The sequence below is a fragment of the Gallinula chloropus genome (assembly GCF_964237585.1).
Source record: "Gallinula chloropus genome assembly, chromosome: 17".
NCBI lineage: Eukaryota > Metazoa > Chordata > Aves > Gruiformes > Rallidae > Gallinula > Gallinula chloropus.
This window is the reverse complement of record NC_140102.1, coordinates 12,140,451-12,161,422: the sequence shown is the minus strand read 5'-3', so window position 1 is coordinate 12,161,422 and position 20,972 is coordinate 12,140,451. Positions and strand designations below refer to the sequence as shown.

The window sequence follows — 20,972 nt, the reverse complement described above, 5'->3', positions numbered from 1 at the left end:
GTATTTAATTAGGGGCAGGGGAGCATGAACTATGTGGAGATATTTATATTCATGTGATGGCTGGGATCACAACTGATGTAGAAATGCAGGACTAGATTGGGTTCTAATCCTTTTTAGAAATGAGAGTATAGATTGGTTTTACCCCAAATGATGCTGAAAGCACTTTGCAAGCTGAGCGTAAAGGCTGTATCAGGCATCCCTGGTTAAGTCTGATCAACAGAGGAGAGCAATACTACTGAGAATGCAGGATACAAAGTGATGAGAAATAATGTATCCTGTTGTAAAAGGAGGGGTGAATTTAAATGAGCAGACAGCAGTTTAAGGAAATTAAATTTCAGCCAGGACATCTTGCTAATTCCCCCTCAAACACTGCATAGTAGAGGCATCATCCTCATACCCTGAAACTTATTTTCTGTAAGTTGATCTGAATGCAAGAACTTTGAAACCTGTTCTTAAATTGGAATGTTTCCCTGTGTAGCTGAAGTGAACAAAGGCATTGTGGGGGCAGGGAAGCAAAATAATTAAAGCTTGAATTTGGCTTGCAGAGGAAAAGCCATTTGTGTAAAATCAGATTGGTTGTGTTTCACTTTCCTAGAGACTGTAGAAATGTGTGTGGTAAATTGCATGCAGTGGAAGGCAGCACCTTCCCTGGCTAGAGTGGCTTCTCATTATTCATGAAATGCCTGTAGAGAGAGTGTTGAATGCACAATGCAGGGGGAGGGCTGTGAGCAGGGAGAGAACATAATGGAATGTCACTACATTCCTTGTAGTTTAATATGACCTTTCCATTAAATTAACACTATGCTATTTGCACAGAAGGAGAGCTAAGATAGATACTATTTTTAGGGGACAATAGTCAAGTTAATTAGGCAGCTATGTAACTGTCACACTTTACATTAAGAGCTCAGAAGCAGGGTGTGGAGAATGGACTTCATAGCTATATGTTACTTTGGCTTCTGTTCACTTTGGAAGAGGAGTTACTTTTGTGTTATAAGTGAACACTAGTCTGTGACATTGTTTGAGGTATTGTAGCATGGAACCTGTTTTTCTGGTGTGGTTTTAACTTAACTCCTCAATGACTTACTGCTAAAATGTGTATGTGCCTGTTCTGCTAATCTTACAGGTACAAAATACAGATTCTGTAGTCCTTACTGGTGTGGTGGTATTGGATATCATATAGCTATCAACCTCAGTGGAGTAATCATGGAATACAGCACAGTTCTTCAACTGAAACACTGATAGATTTTGGTCTGAGCACTTAATAATATACATACCTCCAGAATTTTATTTAAGGGTAAAATTAAGCTTCATAAAGCTGTTTTGACGTGTTTAAACTTGTAATTGCTCGTTCATGTGATGCATCTGTTACAAATCATCCCTTTTAAGAATGACTTTGACTTTACTGTAAGTTTCCTTACTCACGGAAGGCAAATTCTAGCTGTATTACATCGGGCTCCAGATAACAATCCATATGTTTGAAATAATCCTAACAGCTTTGTAATCTATTTGTAATATTTTCCCTGCTGCAATTAAAATTAGGATGCAGTAAACTACAGAGCCCAGTGAAGCCTCTGGCAAATCCTAGTTGCCGTGAGTGCGCTCTGCTGTGTCTTTGGCCTTGAGCTAATGCCTGTGGCTCTTCTGAGAGGGTGAAATCACGTCATTCCTCATCTGTTAGAGCAGTCCTTGGACTGCAGTACTTCAGTCTAAAATGTATTCACTTCAATAGTTTTGGCTTCAGTGCTTCATTTCTCTCCTGCAGGTGCAACCTGTGGTTCCTAATGATCAGATAGTCTCATTTATCTTCCAAACTGAGGATCCTGATCTGCCCAGGATTCCTAAGTGACATCTCTGTCCCATTATGTGTCAATGCTTCCCTCTCAGTGCTTCAGGAGACCTGTGTTATTGAATTCTGCACAGCTGATTCCTCCTCCTCCCCTCAAAGTCATTTTTGTAGAGCTTGTATCCCTTGAATATGTTAGCTCCCAGTTCAGTTAGAGGAAACCTTACTATGGCCTAAAACTAAAGGTCAAATATCATCTTTCACTGGAGAGTTAAAGGCAGAAAGTCAAAACAGTCATGTCTGACAGTTTTAGACTCTCACACGTGTTTCATGCCTTGAATTCCATTGTGACTAGACTGATAACTTGTGTATTTATGGTACTGTCTGACCAGGTACTGTGGTACTGTACTGCCAGGTGCTGCTGGTCATCTTGATCTGGTAGTGTAGGAGCAGCTGTGACACAGTACTGCAGGTAGTGCATGTCATCCTGTGGAGCCTACATCTGAAACATACCCCATGGAAAATGGCACAGGAGCCCAGCAGCAATGTTCCCCTCCCTGTCACAGAACCTACTGCCAGGGACATGCCTGAATACAGGGGAACAGGAAATGGTGGAGATCTGGAATTCTGCTCACTGGTGGCTTTTGGAACTAGTGCTTTCTTGCAGGTGTAATGGTATCAGCAGGTTCACTGGTTGGTGAATAATGGTGTGACTGCCATCAGCTCTTGATAGTCAAGTGTGACAACCAGGAATTTACTACTCAGTGTTGATCAGTTATGTCACTGAAAATCTGATAGTTGTCCTGTCATTAAACCCAAACACATTCCTGTCCAGTTCCGTTGTGTTGGTTTTAGAAATTTGGAAGCTGTTCTCCCTCTAATTCTGACCATGTTTCCCACAGTAAGCAGACTGAACACATCCTTTATTTGAACAGTTGTACAAAGGAAGCCTTTTCTCTAAGGAAACTCCTCAAATACGTAGGACCAATGCAGTATTAGCTTAGAGCATATGATTTAAAACACCCTGTCCTTTAGCCTGCTTTACTTAGTTTGCATTAGGGTAATGTATTTATGCATTTGTACTACACCAGAAATGCATTTAACTTTCCTGTTAACACCCACAGCAGGTGATGGGTTATCTGCAGATACCTACCACACACTGCTTCGTTTTTATTTTTTTTATTAGGTTACCCTGAAATGTTAGAAATTAATTCCTGGAGTCAGTGTCAGTTAAACTGACAGTGGATCAAAGCTGTGAGACAAATTGCTCATTACAGTTCAGGGAGCTGAATCCTCTGCGCAGACAGCTGTACCGTTGCTGGAGGCTTCTCAGGCGCTTCACCCGCGAGTTCTGCCTCCACAAATGCTGCCGTCCTTGGTGAAGCTCATAGGTGGATTTCTGTAAAATAAGTTCATTTTGAACTCCCATCAGAGGCATTGCTATGTCTTGGAATTGTTATTTGTTTGGTTGGATTTGTTTCTTGTCACCCTGTTTAGAGCTTGTGTCACTATGCAACAGCCTGAACTATAAACAGTGATGTTAAGCCATGAAAAATGAGAAATTAAACCTTGGCAGGATCCTAGTGATCCAGATCCATGTTCATCAAATGAAAGCTTTGGTTTTATTTCTTTTCCCCTGAGTTTTTCTCTAAAACCTCAGCATCATGGAATCCATTCAACTTTGCTGTCTGGCAGTCAGAAATCACACTTGCTGACAGTGAAGTCTCTTAATGTTTTAATGAAAGCTGTTATTAAAAACAACAACACAAAACCCTCCAACTCTTTCTGAACAATCATTTTGCTATTTCCATTAGCTCATTGCAAATGTTTGAATCCTTCCCTTTTCAGACAGCTGCATTTAGTAAAATATTGCATATGTAATTTTAATTCCAGGTATTTGTTTCAGTTCTCCTGTATTAATGTTAGCTTCTATTATCTGAGATTTGAATTGGTGCATGGCAATAATTGTGGAGTTGGAGCAACTTAGCTATGTAAAATAAATGCTTTGGAGTAAGGCTTTCCAGCACCTATTGTTTGTAACAGCACATTGTATGATTGCAAGTCGTTGTGCTGTTTTGCTCTGAGGTCAGCTGGAAGGCACTCTTGCTTCAAAACAGTGATTTAATGGCAACATGACATACAGCCTTAAAACTAATGGAATACAACACAGGAAATGAAAACAAAGACAATGCTTAAGGAGAATGGGCCACAGATGTAAAGCAGTCTGTGTGTGCAGCTGGCACAGCTATCACAAAATGCTTCTGAAAATAGCTGTCCTTTGGAAAGTCAAGTTGTGGTGGTTTGGCTGTGGCTTGTTCCCTTATTCATGTGTCAAATGTTAGCCGTTTAGACTGAATTTCTTTCACAAGAACTGTAGAACGGGTCCTAAATAGTAATAACTTAAGTCATGGAGAAAATTATATAGGGCTTTATTGGCAGATAACCTAGTCAAAGCTCTGCCAAAATGCTAGCTCACTTAATCTGATGATCCAGCATACACGAGGTGAAAACAAAGGGGGAGGGTGTGTGCATGCGCGTGCTCAACTCTTGGTATAAATTAGAAATAGATAATAGAGAGGCCAGTTTTAGTTTGGTCTGAACCCCCTGCAGTGCTGTTTGCCAGGACCATGTGTAGATAAATACAAAAGGTATTTTGGACTTTGTATCAGAACTAAAGGATACTCTGAAATCTTACCTAAAACATAACAACTAAGATCCTTTTTCTTGACGTGTTCATCTGTCTCATGTTTATCATGGATTAAATTGGTGCCAGCCAGTCTGTGGGTACACATTCATTCTGCTGTTGCACTATGTACCATATTCATCCATGTCAAAATATGGATTCAGATAGGATATTTATTCCAGCAGAGAATGTGACCCTTTGACAAAAATATGCTGAGTGAAATTAGAGTGGTTCAGAACTGGCTTCTCTCTTTGTCTGTGATCTTTGTATTTTCAGTTTACCTGGGGAGAATGTGCATGTATCTAGCAACCATTGTATGCTCTCTTTATGTAAAGTGTTATTGGAAAAATATTTTAAGAAATATATAAGTATTTTAATAATCTTAGTCTTCATTATGCATCTGAAACTGCATGTTTGTTTAGGGAAGGAAGAGGAGTGGCTGCCTGAAAAATAACAGCGGAACAGTCCTATATTGTGACGTGCATGTGGTAAAAAGATGAGGGTTTTTTTAGAGCTGGCAGATGCACTCTGTTCATTTTACAGGTCATTAAATTTCTCATTATACAAACTCAATCATCTGAGTTTTAAAATATGATTTAGGATATGAAAAAGATTAGACAGTGTGCAAGATAAATGTAGACGTGTACATTTTGAAAGACAGAAGTTGAAAGAATGATGGATACATTCTGTAATGATTCTCTTATCATATTGTCTGTCTACTTTATATGGAAGGTTACATCCAGACCTCAAGTATATCACTCTATGCAGAGTGACACCAAACAATAGCTGTATTTGCCAACCTATGTAGAGATTTTGGTTAATCTGTCTTCATTCTTAGCAAAGAGAATCTGTAGCAGTAATGTGTGCATTAGGATCTTGTCTATCTTGATGTGGCTAGCGAACTGCATCTGTTTAAAAATACTTTAAAGTGCTGTGATGATGGAAGAGAATCACTGTTACTAAACTTCTCTATTTGTTTTTCTAATAACTGAGTCTTAGATGTCTTTGGGGGGAACAAAAGTGGATGTATTGTTTGCTGCTTCAAAAAATAAAGATCTACAGATACCAGCTACCACTTTTTTCAAAGTGGTTAGTTTTGATAACTGTTTGGCCTGAGTTATAATTAATTCAGATTTCTTACTTGGAAAGCAATGTATTAGCACAGCTCTCCTTTACACAGGTTTTCTTAGGAAAGCCACAGATGGGGGGGGAAGCGATGTTTAATCTGCTGAGTTTTCTGTTAATGTTGACTGTCCATTCTTTTCTTTCACAGTAATATGAGTCACTGTGATCCCAGAATAACAGCATTTACAGTGCCAATAGTGAACTGGGAAGATACAAATGAAACAATTGTTCTAACAAGCTCAGGCTTAATCTTTCCCCATACATTTGACACTTTCTTCTCTAAAGACAGTATTGCTGTCCAGTGTTTCCAACACCGTCAGGCTGTGGTTATGAGAGCTGTGAAACAGAACACGTGAGCTCAAGCATTTATCCTAAGACTGAGGCACTGCTATTTCACTCCAATGTGTCAGTCCCACAGCCAATCCGAGTCTATCCATATGTATTGTCCAGAAATTAGAGTCTTGACATAGCCCTAAGGCTTCCCAGACCTTTAAATAAAGTAAATACAGTGTATCACATTGATTAAGACTATGTTAGACTTCGTTGCTTCTTACCAAACTAGGTATATAGGCTAAATAAATGATCTGCTGTGACAGGGCTTTGGTAAGTGTGTATTCATGTGAATGAATGCTGCTTAGCTTAGTTCTGAGTAAATCACGTGATCTATAATAGGAGAAGTCCAAGATGGATCTTTTCTGCACAGTCCTGAACAGGAGAACCTCAGTCTGAGACCTTTTAATGTTTTGATGTGAAAGTGGTTCAGTTATGTCCATTCTTCTTGCTAGGCCAAGACCAAGGTAAAGCCTAGGATAGAGATCAAGATAATGGGCAGAAACCACCTTGGCTCTTCCAGTTATTCATAGTTCTTTCTCTAGAGAGGAATCATGGTAAAATACATTATGGCATATAGCTTGCAAACAAATAGCATCATACAATCTGAAATAATAAATTAGGCCGCTGGTTATCACAGTTCTACCTCTGCAGCTGCCTGCACACAAGCACCTGAACTTACTCTTTTGATCTGAGAGTAACCAGTTTTAACAACTGGAAATGATGGATACATTTTGTACTGCTTTTATTTTGCCACAAAGTTCCAAAGTAAATGTTTGACTGTAAATTTTGAAGTTTTGCCGATGCTGTGTGTGAGGAACTGGTGTCACAGAGCTTACCTTCCAAAGACATCAAATCAAATGTGTGGCTTTCCATGGCATTGCTGTGTCTAATCTCCTTTGGTCCTGCCCATCCTCCATCAAGAAATGGTACTGAGAATCACCTTGTCCTTCTCTGCAGGGTGTAAACCACTCTGTGTCTGACTGCTTAGCTCACTGTGAGGCTTCTAACAAATCACTGTACACGTTGTTAGAAGGACTTCAGCCTTTGGCTGGCTTTATCTATGGTGGGGGGGGGAAGTATATCTCATGAGGCTGGGATATACTAGAATAAGTACTAGATAAATGCAAAGCTAGCTCACATAATTAGGAACTTAACATCCAGTAATTTGATTCTAAGTACCAGGAAAATGATCTAAGCCCTTTCTTTCCTTTTTCTTCTTTTCTTTTAGAGCTCAAATACAGGTGGATGCAACAAATTCTGATAAACCATATTAGAATAAGCAATTGCATGTTCTTAGATACCAGTAAAGCCAAATCACCCACATAAAGCTGACAACTTTGAACTCAACTTTCTTGCATGAAAGAGGTTTTCTACGAGAAGTTATGAATGTAACAATCTTGGAGCTCAAGACAGAAGATTTTTGGGACTGATCCCCCGTGTGTTCTGTTTACAATGCAAAGCTGGGCTTGCTTATGCATCCCAATTCCTTCCAGAGGTGAATTTAACAGCAATTAGTTGTTCCTTTTACCAATAGTTTTTCTGTCCCTGTGCCAAGAAGACGACTTTTTTCCGAGTTGTAGTTTGTTTGAAATAATGTCCTTTAGAAAGCACAGCCAGCTCGCTCTTTCTTGTGAGTCTGGCATACTTGGCCAGCTGTTGCTTGAGAAAATTGTGCCAGGAAACCTGTCATATTGTATTTTTAATGTATTTTTCTTTGAGGTTTAAAATGAATTTAGATCTTAATGAAAAATGCTTGCTTAACAGTCTTTGCTGAAAAAGATTTTCTATTTATCAACAAAACCAGTTGGAGTGCTGCGTGTTTACTCCAAGACCTCTCAGAGAAAGCATTTTGGTTGGCATAGATGTGGTGAAAATATGTGGCCCCACATCCATTTATTTGCTATGTGGGCAACAAACTTACTAGAAAAAGGCTCCAAAGCAGGTTTCTTCTACCTCTGTCCATCTCACTGCATTGTCTGCTTTATGTTGTCACTTTAATCTTGTAGGTCTGACAGTGGGACAGGAGGTAGTTCTTCTTTTCTGAGTGGATGTTTTTCTGGACCAATGATGTAGTAGGAGTACCTTAGTAGAAATCAGAGCTGTTCCACTGAAAAAGTAAATAACTTTTTAGGCATATCTGCACTTTAGATCTATTCAGGAACTGTAAGACACATATTCCAGGTAGGGGAAATTGCATTGTAATACTGGATTTTTACTAATTTTGAAGTTCTAACTAACATGAGTGTTTTGGAGAACAAAGGTGCTTTGTTGGCTGTGTTGATCCTTCCTCATCATCTTGTTTCTTCTGTCTAATGTGAGGAGGTTACATGTAATGAGCATTGGTGGGACTGGACTGATATACTACCCCTGCATGACAGATTTAGGCTATGTTTGAGTTTGAGGCATAAGTTGGGCAGGAGAGGAAGGAGGAATTGGTTGCTGCTAGGGAAAGAGACAGTGTACTCTTTAAAAAAAAAATAAATCAAGAAATATTGCCAACTTCCTAAACTTCCTACTTTACCATTTTTTATTATTTGTTTTTAAGGCCTCTATTTTTGATAATTCTAACTGTTCTTCTGAGAAACATTTATTTAAGCTATGTGGACAGCACAGGGTAGTGTGAAGATGATTACACAGTAGTGTACTTTGTCTCGTGTACTCTGACATTTTGCAGTTGTTTACCACTGGCAGCTGAAGTGATTTTTGACTATAAGGACATGAAAGGCAAGCAGAAGAAGGTCCTAGGAAAATTAGTGCTTAGGTACAGGCCACCTTGATGCTACTTCATTAGTGCTGTAAAATTTAGTTTCTACTAGATAACAGAATTTCATTTCAAGCTAAACTGGCTCTGCTGTGAAGCAGGATAAAGCAGATGGTCACTGTCAGGGACTTTGTGAGGAGTTTACTAACTAGTCAGTTGAGCCAGTCGTCTCAGTGTTTGCTGAGAATCTAGATGCAGAATTTGGGAGATGGAAAGTGACCTCTCTGCCTCCCTCCAAGAACAAATCCAAGCAAAGGTCATATCAATTTATTTTATGGGCCAAGGTAAAGAAGTGGATTGTCCTGCTCATATATAAATGCCAAGACTTTTAAAGGAACCGCTTGAAACTCTGGAGATCTTTAAGATCCATGAGGAGCTGTGATAAGACAGAGGAAAAAGGTAGGGGGCAGGGTATCAACAGAACATCTGAAAGCCACTTTAACTCCAGTGCTTTAGCATCCACATGAAGAACAGTTACAGAATGTTAAACTTAAACGTGGTTGAGGAGGAAAGAGGAAGTTCAGAAATTTGCCCCTTTAATGTTCTTCAGTGTCAGTGACAAACACTGTAAAATTCAGTCAGACTGAGAGGGGATCTAGGACTTCCAGACTAAGGTGCAAGCTTTTTGCTTCACACACCTGCTTTCAGTACCCCTCTCTTTGTGTATATGATGTCCCTGGTCACGTACAAGTGACTTATTCTGTTCTACCTTCATTCTTCATGTATACAATGATGATAATACTACATTCCTACTTGACAAGAATGTTGAGGATTAATGTCTTGAAGGTGGTAAACTGCTAAACTACTATAGTAATGAGGACCACATAAGTATTCTAGATAGAAATGCTTTGCTGTGTTCACTGCTATTGTATGTTGTTGTAGTCCCTGTAGTCCCTCCATCTCTGCCTACCCAGAAGATTATGCCCCATACATCACATTCAGAGCCAGCTGTTCTTAGCTACATGTTTGTGGCCCCAGATGTGAATATTACTACTTATATCTGGGAACAGAGCCAAAAGAAAGGTAAGATCTTGCTCTGTTTTATTAATGCACAGACAAAAAGAAGTGCTGTACCTTAAACCTAAATTCCTACACTGGTATTTAGTAAATAAAAGCCAGCATGGGAGAACCATGGAAGTTCAGAAGGAAACAGGAGGTCTTGGGGCTTTTTTAAAACTTTACAACATAATAAATAGTTAACAGTCCTCACAGCTGAGAACAGTGAGTGGTGGCCAAGACCAGCTATTAACTTCTGCGTGCACTACTTGTTCATTCAACTAATATCCTTCAGCCTTTTTTCCCCTGCACTCTCTTCTGTAAGAGAGAAGTGCTCTGATTGTTCTTAACATGGCTGTGTGTTAGTTTTGTGGTGATTTTCAACTTTGGTGTTCTTTGTCCTCTACCAGGTGGCAGTCATCATGCTTTTTATTCCATGGGTTTTATTGATTTGGTCAAAAGTAATTAAAGAGATAATTCGTTCTCAATTACATTTCCTTGGATTTCCTGAGGCTGGTAACTCTGCTCTCCAGCTGTGTCTTCCCCCAACTCCTTCTCAAATTAACTTTGTTCTCACTATGAAATAAAACAGAATAGCATGTTCTTTTGTTTGTTTGTTGCTTTTGGATTGAATAGAGACCCTGTGCTATAGCAGATATCGATCTGATGATTTTATTAAGTATTCCTGCCTTGGTTCATGAACTTTTATGATTTTCACATAGTACTCAAACAAGGAATTCTGTGAGACAACCAGAAGTAAGAAAATATTTTTTTTAGAGATGTTCATAGATGTTTCTGCTTTCTGATTGTCCTTTATTCCCAAAGGGCAATTATGTAAGTTATTTTAAACTCTAAATGTAAGATGAAAGTGAGCATTACTGTGGTGCAAAGAGGTTTGTTGTTTTGTTTTCAGTGTAACACAGATTATATTCATTTCTAGAAGAGAGGATTTATGGTGATTCAGAGTGTCATTAGCACATTTGGTCTCATGGAGAGAGATCTGGGGAGAACACTTGGAATTCGGACTTCAGGAGGGGAAGATACCTAGAAAATACTAGCTAAAGCCAAAGAATATTTTCCTGATGAGAATGCAATCAAAAATGTGAATAAAAGGCTCTGGGAGTACCTAAACTACTGGCATGTTGCCCAGTAGCCATGTAAATGACAAACAGGCTACAAATGTAAGCAGGATAGAGATGCATCATATGTAATGGGGCTTTGGAATTAACTTCCAAGGAGACATCTCAAACTTTTCAAATCATAATGTAGAGAGTTTATGGCAACTATAAAGATGGCAAGTAATGTAGTTGCTTAAAAGGTTAAATGTAATGGTGGGGTGAATGCACTGGCATCAATGGTATTTCAACTGAGACTAATTTGATCCAATTATTTTACAAAACTTATCAAATTTAACAGAATTAGCTAAATATTCTTTGGAGACAGGAGGGGCAGGGAGAGGATTACAACAAAGAATATGAGAAATGGAGGGAAATGAGTGGAATAAACAATACCAAGCTATTTGAGCTGGTTTTGTTATGAAAACAGTGCTGTATATATGTTTTCCACCACTGTAATATCTGAATGCTTCATAAATTGTTAATGGAAGAGAAGTGTTGTTCCCATTTCAGATACAGGGAGTAGAGGGACAATGAACTGTGGAGTTTGTATGAAAATTTATTGTAGTTAAAAAAAGGCATCTGGTAACTGGGATAAGGAGTTGAATGTTTTATTTAGAGTGTCAGAGGAGATTTCTGACAGAGGTAGAATTGAATCTACTCATTCTGAATTTCATTCTCTTGCCTTCACTACCAGGCAGTGCATTTCTCACTTCTCAGCTGCCTCCTTGCATTTTCTTATGTCTGTATTGACAGCAATGTGTTCATTGGAACAGGACTGGAATGCCTTTGCTCATTAGAACTGCCAGTGGTAAAACAGTGGGGTAAGTACCCCTTTCCATCAATAGCAGGACCATTTCTGACCAGAGACCAAGGAATGGAAGCTGCTGCAGTAGCTGTTACCAAGTGCTCCCCTTGGCAGCTGAGATTTTCTAACTGCAAAGTGCTCTGCATTATTGATGTGGTACAGAACAATCTTAACAATTTGGGTATCTTGTCTTTGGTGCTGATATATCTGCAGATTTAGTTATGCCTTTTTTAAGCTGAAGCACTAGAATAGCATTACTTAATTTTCTGATAGATATTCTTAACTAAGTCCTTTGCTTCGAAGCCTCTTGTGTTTAATTGGAAATTCTCTTTTGGTCCTGGTGTCTGTTCCATTTTCCCACTTTCTAGTGAAAGAGCAGAAAGGGTCAGTATTGAGCAGCAGCTATAAATGGAATAAATAATCCTGAGTACTTGGCTAGAATACTGCCTTTAAAATTCAACACTTACAATTCTACCTGCAGCACAGCAGTAGTCATCAGTGTGTAGTGCTTCCCAAAGCTTTCTAAACATTTTTGTAAAATGAAAAAATGTATTTCACTAGGTCAGTCTTGCTTTTGGATAACTCAGTGTTGGCTTGTGATAAGGCTCTGCTGATCTACTTTGTAAATGTAACCACAATGCTTCTATTCAAGTAATTAGAAGGAAGAAGAGTGCAATAGGTGTGTCAGTGTTATTCTTGACAATACCATATAAACTTAGTGAGTGGCAACATTTCTATGGCAATTTTTGAAGTTTCTGAGTTTAAACAGCAAATGAAACATAAACTTAAAACCAGGTTTGTTCTACCTCGATTCTCCCTCTATAGATGACATTACGCAGCACCAACTGAGGCTATTTCCATAGTAAGGTTTGGAGAAGAAAGTTGGACATTGTCAAAAGTTACAGAATGACATCTGTGAAGATGACAGATATATGAAATGAAGAGTCTTTAACTAAAAGGAAGGAGTTTTTCGGAGTTGAACAATTTTTAATATCCAGAATTATTTAAAGAGAAAGTGGAAGCATTTGGGAATTGTTAGGATAAAATCTAGAGTGTCTACAGATGGTGTTTTTTGACTGGAACAAGCTATTAATCCAATTTTTTTTCATCCAAAAATACTTCTAAAAGCCTTCAGTTGTCTTTCTAGAGATGGAGATGACGCACAAAGAAGCTAAGGAGTAAGCAGGGATGCTAGGGCTTCCTGCGTGCCATTAACTACCTGAGATGTGGGGACACCTCCAGCTCCCCAGAAGTGAAGCTCTAGGCAATCAGATGGCATCGAGCTCCACCTACTGCAGTATTTCTGTAGTTCATGTCACCTAGAGCTGCTGGATGTCATCTCAAGAAAAACGACCATAATTTTAATGGAAAACTTCTGGTTCATTTCCTCATGTAATCTCACTTTAAGATAATATTTTGTATATTACTTTAGGTTTCTGGTTTTTTAAATTACTTCCCACATATGGAGTTGCATGAGATGATGTTACTTCACTATAATGAAAGCAGGAAATGATCACTGAAACAAGGCTTTTGATGGCTTACAAGTAAATTAGATAAACTATGATGAAACTTTTCATAAGTTGGAAACACTAAAAAAACCCCAAAACACCTCAACACCAAACTCCAAAGATTGTTCAAACTGTCATGATAATATAGCATTGTTTAACAAATTAGACATAGAAGTATTGTTTTCTGGGTTTTATATCTGCACTGCAAATTAAAAAGAGTTCTACTGTTCTATAGTTATGTACTGTTACTGTTTTAAGCTCAGATTGCACCTTTCACTATATAACATAGTAATGAAAGATAATATTGTGGAAAAGGAAGCGATTCCCTTCTGTTTTCTGCAATAAGACCAATTAAATCATGTTAGCAGTGCCTGAGTGGAGGGAGTAGTGTACGTGCTAACTCCCTTTCCAAGCAACTGGGCAAAGGTTGGTTAGAGAATGCTCTGAGCTGCCTTTTCCTCATGAGCTGGCAGAGGTGAGATGCAGAAAAAGGTTATACCTGAGAATTTTTCTTCCCTGCTCTGTGGCATTAGATGCTTGAATATAGTGAGTGGCCCCAGACCCAGTAATAGTGGTCAGTGTACTGGTGCCTTCAAGCCACTGAAAACTCTATTCCACTGTTCTTCCTTCGAGTAGGAAGTAATTCTGAGAGACTCTCAATGGGCCTTGATTATACCATTCAAGATATATGTAAAAGCAACAGTATCTGGCCATTGTCAGCATTTGCTGCTTTATTTAAAAAGAAAAATAAACAATCCCACACCAAATACTGTCAGAGGCAAAGCAGACTGGAGATTCTGCTATTCCTGGAGTGTGAGATGCTTCTGTTCAAGTCCAAATCAAATTTCTTTTAGCTTTGTCTTTCAATGCAGATGTGTTCAGCTTTAAAAGCCCCACCAGCATTAGTCTGCTACGTGCTATTCCTGCCCCCAGTGATGATAAGAAAACTGATCCAAGTTTACAGCTTTTGGTTTTGTTGCTGTGGGATGATGCTGTGGTGGGTAGCAGCATATGGAAACAGTTAACTATTACAGACTATGAGTAGACGTGCAGCATAGGAGGTAGCCATATGGAAATAGTAACAGAAAAGGAGAAAGAAGTTTGAAGGATATCCAAATCCTTAGAATTGCTTGGATTTTTCATTGTACTGCCAAAAAAAAAAAAAGTGTGCCCTGATAGTAATTAAATATTACCCAAAATATGAGAACTTTTCCAACCTTAAAACCCAAACTGCCCCGAACCAGCTTCTCTGAAGGTGTTTTAACTGCAAAATCCTCTGCTACATCCATCTGGCACTTTTTTACCTTTAAGAGTACTCTGAACTTTAGAGGGAAAAATCAGAGGAAATAAATTGTTTCTCTTTCAGCATTAATGTTCTAGATAGATAATTTGTGTTCATTAATATAAAGAAACATAATTACAAATACTTCAGACTTATGCTGGAAATGAAGAATTTTGTTTGATAAATTATTTCTAAAATCCAGTCTACTTTTGAAAGCCTCTTTTCACAGACTAAGACATTTAGTATTCAGAATCTGTTTCTTATGACAAATGGTTAAAATAAATAACTTTGATGTTTGAAAAAAGTACCAGCTATTGATGATTAAATTGATGTAATGACATACTTACATTTTTATTTTCCCTAAGGATCAGTGCAACAGACTCTATATGGAATGCACACTTACCTTCAGTAATCTCCTCTGATTAGCATTCCCTGTATGTGAAATATGGGTGTCCTTTCAGGCTGTAAAATTACTCCCCTCTCATTCAGTGCCTGGATGTGTTTTTCTTGATGCTATGGAGGGCTTTCGGGTACATGGGTAGCCCTCTGTAAGGCTTCTGCTCCTGTGCAGTGTCAGTTTGCCATCTGTCTCTGCTGTTCAGTCTTGGTCAACTGCACCCCAACTGCCTGAAACTGTGGGGCTTCAGACTTCTGACATTTCATTAATTTATCCTTACCTTTTGTCTGCAGGAAATCTTTCTGTTCCAGCTATTTTGCTTTTCATACCATTTCTGCATTTAGGGTTTGTGTTTCCCATTTCCCATTTGTTTGTGGGCTGCCTCAGTCATTATATTAGAACACTGGTGTCTGTATTTCTCCAGTGAGTGAAGATATTGTTCCTTACACTTTGAACCATTGTTCTGCTGAAATATTACACAAGAAAATAAATTTGGGAAGAATTTTGTGCCTTCAAGTCAAGATTTCAATAAGCAAAATGCTCTGCTCTTAGTTTTTCTTTAAAAAGCTTGAATATTTTCTGACTTTGCTGTGTTGTGCCAAAGTTCTACAGCATAGCAAGTATTTCACACAGCTCTGAGTCTGCTCTGCAGTCTTTCAGTCTCTTTTGTACATTGACTCTACTCTGACTATATAGATGTGACTTGTTAGGGCCTCCAGCTTCGCTTTGCCTGTAATCAATAAATGAGTTCTTTGATCTCAAACTAGTGCAGCAAGGAACTACTGTTTTCACATCTTGTAGCCTGAGCACCATACATAGCTGACTTTCTTTCTGCTGAGACTTTCTAAAGGCCTTTATTAGTTTTTTTAATAGGAAGGAATGTGTCTTCCTTCCACTTGCATATAAACTGATGGTTGAAGGAAGACTGAAAGTGTGCTTGTGTTTGTCTTCTGGGCTTTTTATGACTCTGTGGGTGAAAGCACAGATCCAAGAACAGTGGTCTAACACAGTGTGTACCTTCAGGGAAGAACAGTTACAGGTAAGTAATTTCCTATTCCTGGTTTTGGAAATTAAATTTTCTTTTTATGTTAGACATAGCAGTCTATAAAACAACTTTCCAAGAGAAAAGTTACATTTTTCTAAGCACTTAAGCATAGTAGTTTGGAAAGCATGTATGCATTTTGCACAGTAGCTTGTAAGCAGGTACTTCATATGAAAACCTACTTGAGCACCAAAGCTACTTAGTGACATTTTAAGTTTTTCTACACTAGACTAGCCATTCTTTCAGCTTTAACTTGAATTTCTGTGGAAAATTTTATTTACATCGCTTAGTTTTTAAAATTATGACTTGCTATAGTATGGATAACTAGCAGTGTCAAATATGGTTACATGTGTTTATTCATTTTTTAGGAAGCACTGGAAAAAGATGTGCAGGAAAAATCACCCAAAGAAGCAGCTGAATTTACTATTAATGAACACTCTTTCAATCCAGAGGTGAGACTACTGGTGAAGGTTTGATTCAAAAAGCATTTAAAGATGGTGACAGAGAAACATCATGGTTTAATTATTCAGTAGAGATCTGTTTGCTGAATTCAAGGTTTAAAGGCTTGCCGTACATAAGGAAGTAGCTTTTTGTTGACTGCTGAACACTTCATAGATTTTTATCGAGTAAAACTCCTGAAGGTATTGGAAAAAATCACTCTGAGGTGTAGATTTCTATTGTAATATGGTGAAAAGTGTCCTGAAAACTCAGTTTAGCTGTGTTAGTATTCCATGTGTCAAGTCTAGAGGACTGAGCTTTGTTACTTTAGTGTACGAATGGCTAATGCATTCAAAATTACCTTTTATTTCAAAATTCATGTCTTTACTACTATTACAATGCAGTTTATTAAACTACATTGGTCAATATTACATATCCTTAGATCTCAAAAAGCATGAATCAGACTGGGCTGCTGCTTTTGGTGTTCTGTAGAGCTGCACAAATGAACGGTTGTTGCAGATCTGGCCTATACCTGTTTCTGCAGCCTTTCCCTGGTGTGACCTTAAATTACAGTTTTTAAATACTGTAAGGCCTGGAGACAATTTTACTGAAATGCCATCAGCACAGAATATTAACTGTGGTGAGTCTACTCTTAATTCAGCCAAGACCACCCCTGTGTGTGTGTTCTATTTGATGTGTACTTCGGCCTGTCATGCAGCAATGCAGTGTAGTCAGTGCCTATGTATCCCAAAGCAATTCAGACCTTGGAAGTATAAATAAAACGTTGAAATTAAAACACTTCTTAATTTCTCTGTGTGCAGAGAATCCAGCAAAAAGATTTAATTTTTTATCATATGTTGTCTTTGTTAGCTTATGTAAAATCTGAGCCATCTCCTTTCTCTTTAGAACAATACCGAACGCCAGGCAGCTGATTTGATCATATTTTATTTATAAAGGAGTAAAATGTAAACAAGGGAGAAAGGATGTCCTAACTGACAACTGACACAACATTTGTAAAGTTTTTTCTTTAAGGAAGAAAGCACAAGTGTGAGCCTGACTTCAGCATCCAGTAATACCTTGCCTATCATGATGATACAATATTTAATTTCATTTTTTATGTAACTCATGTTGGTCAGTGATGTATTTCAGAGTTGTTGGAAGTTAGCACAGCTGAAAAGTAAGATGTGCTGCAGGAACCCTGCTAAAAGGTGCAGGTGTGCCAGCTGTTTTGCTGGAAGAAGCTTTCTGACTTCAATACCAGAAACATTTCACCATCACATACACTTACAATTTTTTTTAATTCTAATTTACAGTTGTCACTTTTATCTATACATCTCATTAATAAGGTCTTCTCTCTTCTTTGCACTTTCCAGAATGTTCTTAAAGTTAAAAATATACTAAGAATGGGTGAAGTATGCAGCTCAATCTTATCGTAGAAGCTGTTGTCCATGCAGAGCTCCAGTTTGTGATCAAAAATAATCCTCTCAGATGTGCATAACAATTTGAAATCAGAGTTGCAGCCTTTTGAGTAGGCAAGCATTTTTCTCTGCAGATTCAACTGAGATTTGCCATATCCTGTTGCATACTTTCCCAGGTGCATAATAAATTATCTTCTTTATTTTTTTACTTTCTTTCTTTCTGGAATCCTTAGGACACTTAAATGCACAGAACTGCCTCAAGATACACCTTTGGCTGCACCTCAGGTCTCTGCACAGCAGCACTACTCCTCCCAATGGACAGCAATTTAGCTGTGCCCTCTGTGCATTGAACGCTGCCTCAGCTGCATATTTTATCACCTAGTGCATGCAAAAACACTGCATATACACAGTTTACCAGCATAATTCTATGAAATTGATGCTCTGGAAACCCCAAGGGTAGTTCGAAGCCAGGGCTAGTTCAACAACAAACACAAGCTTTCATCTCCCATGTATTTCAGTTCCATAGCTGCTCAGAAGAAAAAATGTTGGAGGCATTTTGAACAATGTACTAAGAAGGTGATTTTAATTCCCTTATGTAAAATTGCTGACCTGGTCTGTACACTCCTAAAAAGTAAGAGAAAGGAAATAATAACACCATTATCTTGTGTGCTCCAAAATGAGCTATGTCTGTGGAGCTTTTCTTATTCTTTTAGGCTTTTTTTACAAATGTCTTTCTCCTTATTTTGAGTCTGATTGAAATTTTTTCTGGGTTGGGACTTGTAAAAGACTCCTCCTGTGCACACATTTTGTACTTTGCTAATGCATAAGCACTCATAGCAATCATTCCTAAGTCTAGGCCAGTGACAAACTCTTCTTCCTGTCTTGTAGTTTAATGAAGTTCATCAGTGCTTAACTGCCTGTAAAGATCTCTGTCAAACTTAAAGTCAAACAATAAGATAAAAGCTGTTGGAATATGTGTACACGTGGGCACAAGCAGTATAATACAAAGCTTGTTTACATACTTGTGAAATGACACTATGCTGTTCCAGATGATGACCATCTCAGAAAATATTTGGTGATTAAAACTGAACTCCTAGACTGTCCATACCATCACTATGTGAAGCTTTTCTTAATTAATATTGTAATATTTATTCTCAATTTGATCACTTTCAGGTTGATTCACCAGAACCAGTGAAGAGGTTCTCTCCACCAGCAGGAACAAGAAAGGAGCTGAGGACTCTTAGTAAAACTCTAGCTCGCTCAAGGTAAGGGCATCTAGAGCACACAGGATGGGCCAGTCAGGGCTAAAGGAATCTTTGGTTCTGCAGTGGCTGAAGTTGAATCATAGGCAAAATACTCAACTGTGAAAAGATGCTTTTCTTCCCTTTCAGGCTTCTCAGAATACTGTAAGTGCTGTCTGAGGAATGACTGTTTAATAGGGCTGTCTGTAACAATACTGTATCACTTTAGTGTTCTTTAGAAAGGCACTTGTTATGTCTTTGCAATCTTTTGCATACCTGTTGTAGTTTTGCGTGGCTGGGTTCTGGTGGAGAAGGGGGGCTGCAGGGGGGGCTTCTGCAAGGAGCAGCCAGAAGCTCTCTGCAGGCCCCACAGAGCAAACACCAGCCGGCTCAAGGCCAGAGTCGTTGCTGACCAAGGCTGAGCCCATCAGTGATGGTTACAGCACCTCTGGGAATCACAGTGAGGAGAAAAAACCTGCAAGGAGCTACTTTTTGCCCCCCAGAGAAGGGAGTGAGAAGATGGAAGGAACAGTGCAGACACCAAGCCCAGGGAGGAGTTTCCACAGGTGCCAGAGAAAAAGATGCCCCTACAGCCCCTGGAGAAACCCATGGTTGAGCGGATGTCCCCCCACAGCCCATGGAATGTTACCTGGTGTGAAGAACAGCTGGGACTAACTTGTCTCCAGTGTGCTGGGTGCTTGGGGAAGTTAACTCTATCCTGGCCAGATCCAGGACAATACTTTTAAAGACAGCCAAGTTTGGACAGCAACCATTGCTTTATGGGACTGACCATAAAAAGTAGCTGGGTGTGCTGCATACTTTTCCTAGAGAGCATATTCTGTTGTCACTAGACACAATAAACTTCTGTCTCAGCAGGGCATGTCTTTTCTTTAAATGAACCAGGGAGGTCTGTTTGGCATAGGCTTTAGCAAAGTGTATTTAGGCACACTTACTCTTAAATGTACTTAGGTTGTATTGTCACCTGTGTTTCACCATTGTCACTGCAGGAAGTGTGTAAATTGACAAGACTGGGGTTTCAGTATGCTTTCTGATTGCACTCCAAACTTGCCTACAGAGACCACTCACTCTATTTGTTCAGTATTATCTTAAACAGTTGCTAAACTACATAAGCCTTGCGGTAGGTGACTCCAGGGTTTTCCAAATCTTCCTGGAACATTCTAGCTTTCTTGATGTAACTGTTAAGCTAAGAAATGAGATTCATTTGCAATTGAAACAGCAAGCAGTAGTACAAAAAGATGATTTATATCTGGCAAGATTTCTTTACAGCCTGCTGCAAATACAACTGACAAATTACCACTGGTAGCCCCAGCAGGGTACAGATTACACAAGTGTTCACAAGGTTCCTAGACTTTACATCTTTGAAGAGTGTTCACTTGATAAAAATAGTTGAATTAGAGAGCAGCAAGACATCTTTATAAAAAAACTTAATAATTAGGTTAAATTTACATGAATGTGATAGTCTAGAGAACACCACATGATATTGTCTTCAATATATTATGCTAACGCAAATTAGGCTGTTGGATTGTCTGAGATTATCACTGCATAAAACTCAATGAACTCAGGGAAAAGTAGCCTCTTTGTGTGTAGCTCTGTAGAGGAATTAGAACTTTGCATTTCAGAAAAATATACTGTTTTTAAATATTCCAAAATACTTACATTGGATCACTTGCTAATTTTTATACTCATTACTTCTGATAACATTCTTACTCCTTATCTTTTCTTATTTTTATTATTCACTTTAATTCACTTTTAGGGAATTTTCACGTGATAAACTTGGGTGAAAATAAAAATACCATAAATAACAGCCATGTACTTTTAAGGTTGGATAAGCCTTTTTAATAAAGCATGACTTTGTTTTTGGCATAAATGCACTGTTAGTTATGTTTACCTGCTCTTGTTGTCCATTGCTAAATTTCAATAGGATTGTCTCATTGAGGTCAAGTTAAAGTTCTTTTGATAATAACCTGCCAACAATCAGTTTACTTCCTGATGCAGGTCATGAGGTGTGTGCAAGAGACTTG

General features: G+C 38.5%; 1 protein-coding gene across 1 annotated transcript in view; it reads left to right on the top strand.

The window, feature by feature from the left end:
- The window catches only part of CCDC60 (coiled-coil domain containing 60), a gene marked incomplete at both ends in the record, with an annotated part of 51,098 nt that overhangs the window by 7,767 nt on the left and 22,359 nt on the right, over positions 1-20,972 (top strand). Inside the window, 2 exons of the mRNA XM_084272065.1 lie at positions 16,202-16,285; positions 18,863-18,954. Coding sequence (XP_084128191.1) covers positions 16,202-16,285; positions 18,863-18,954 — 176 coding nt within the window. The remainder of the gene's footprint in view (positions 1-16,201; positions 16,286-18,862; positions 18,955-20,972) is intronic.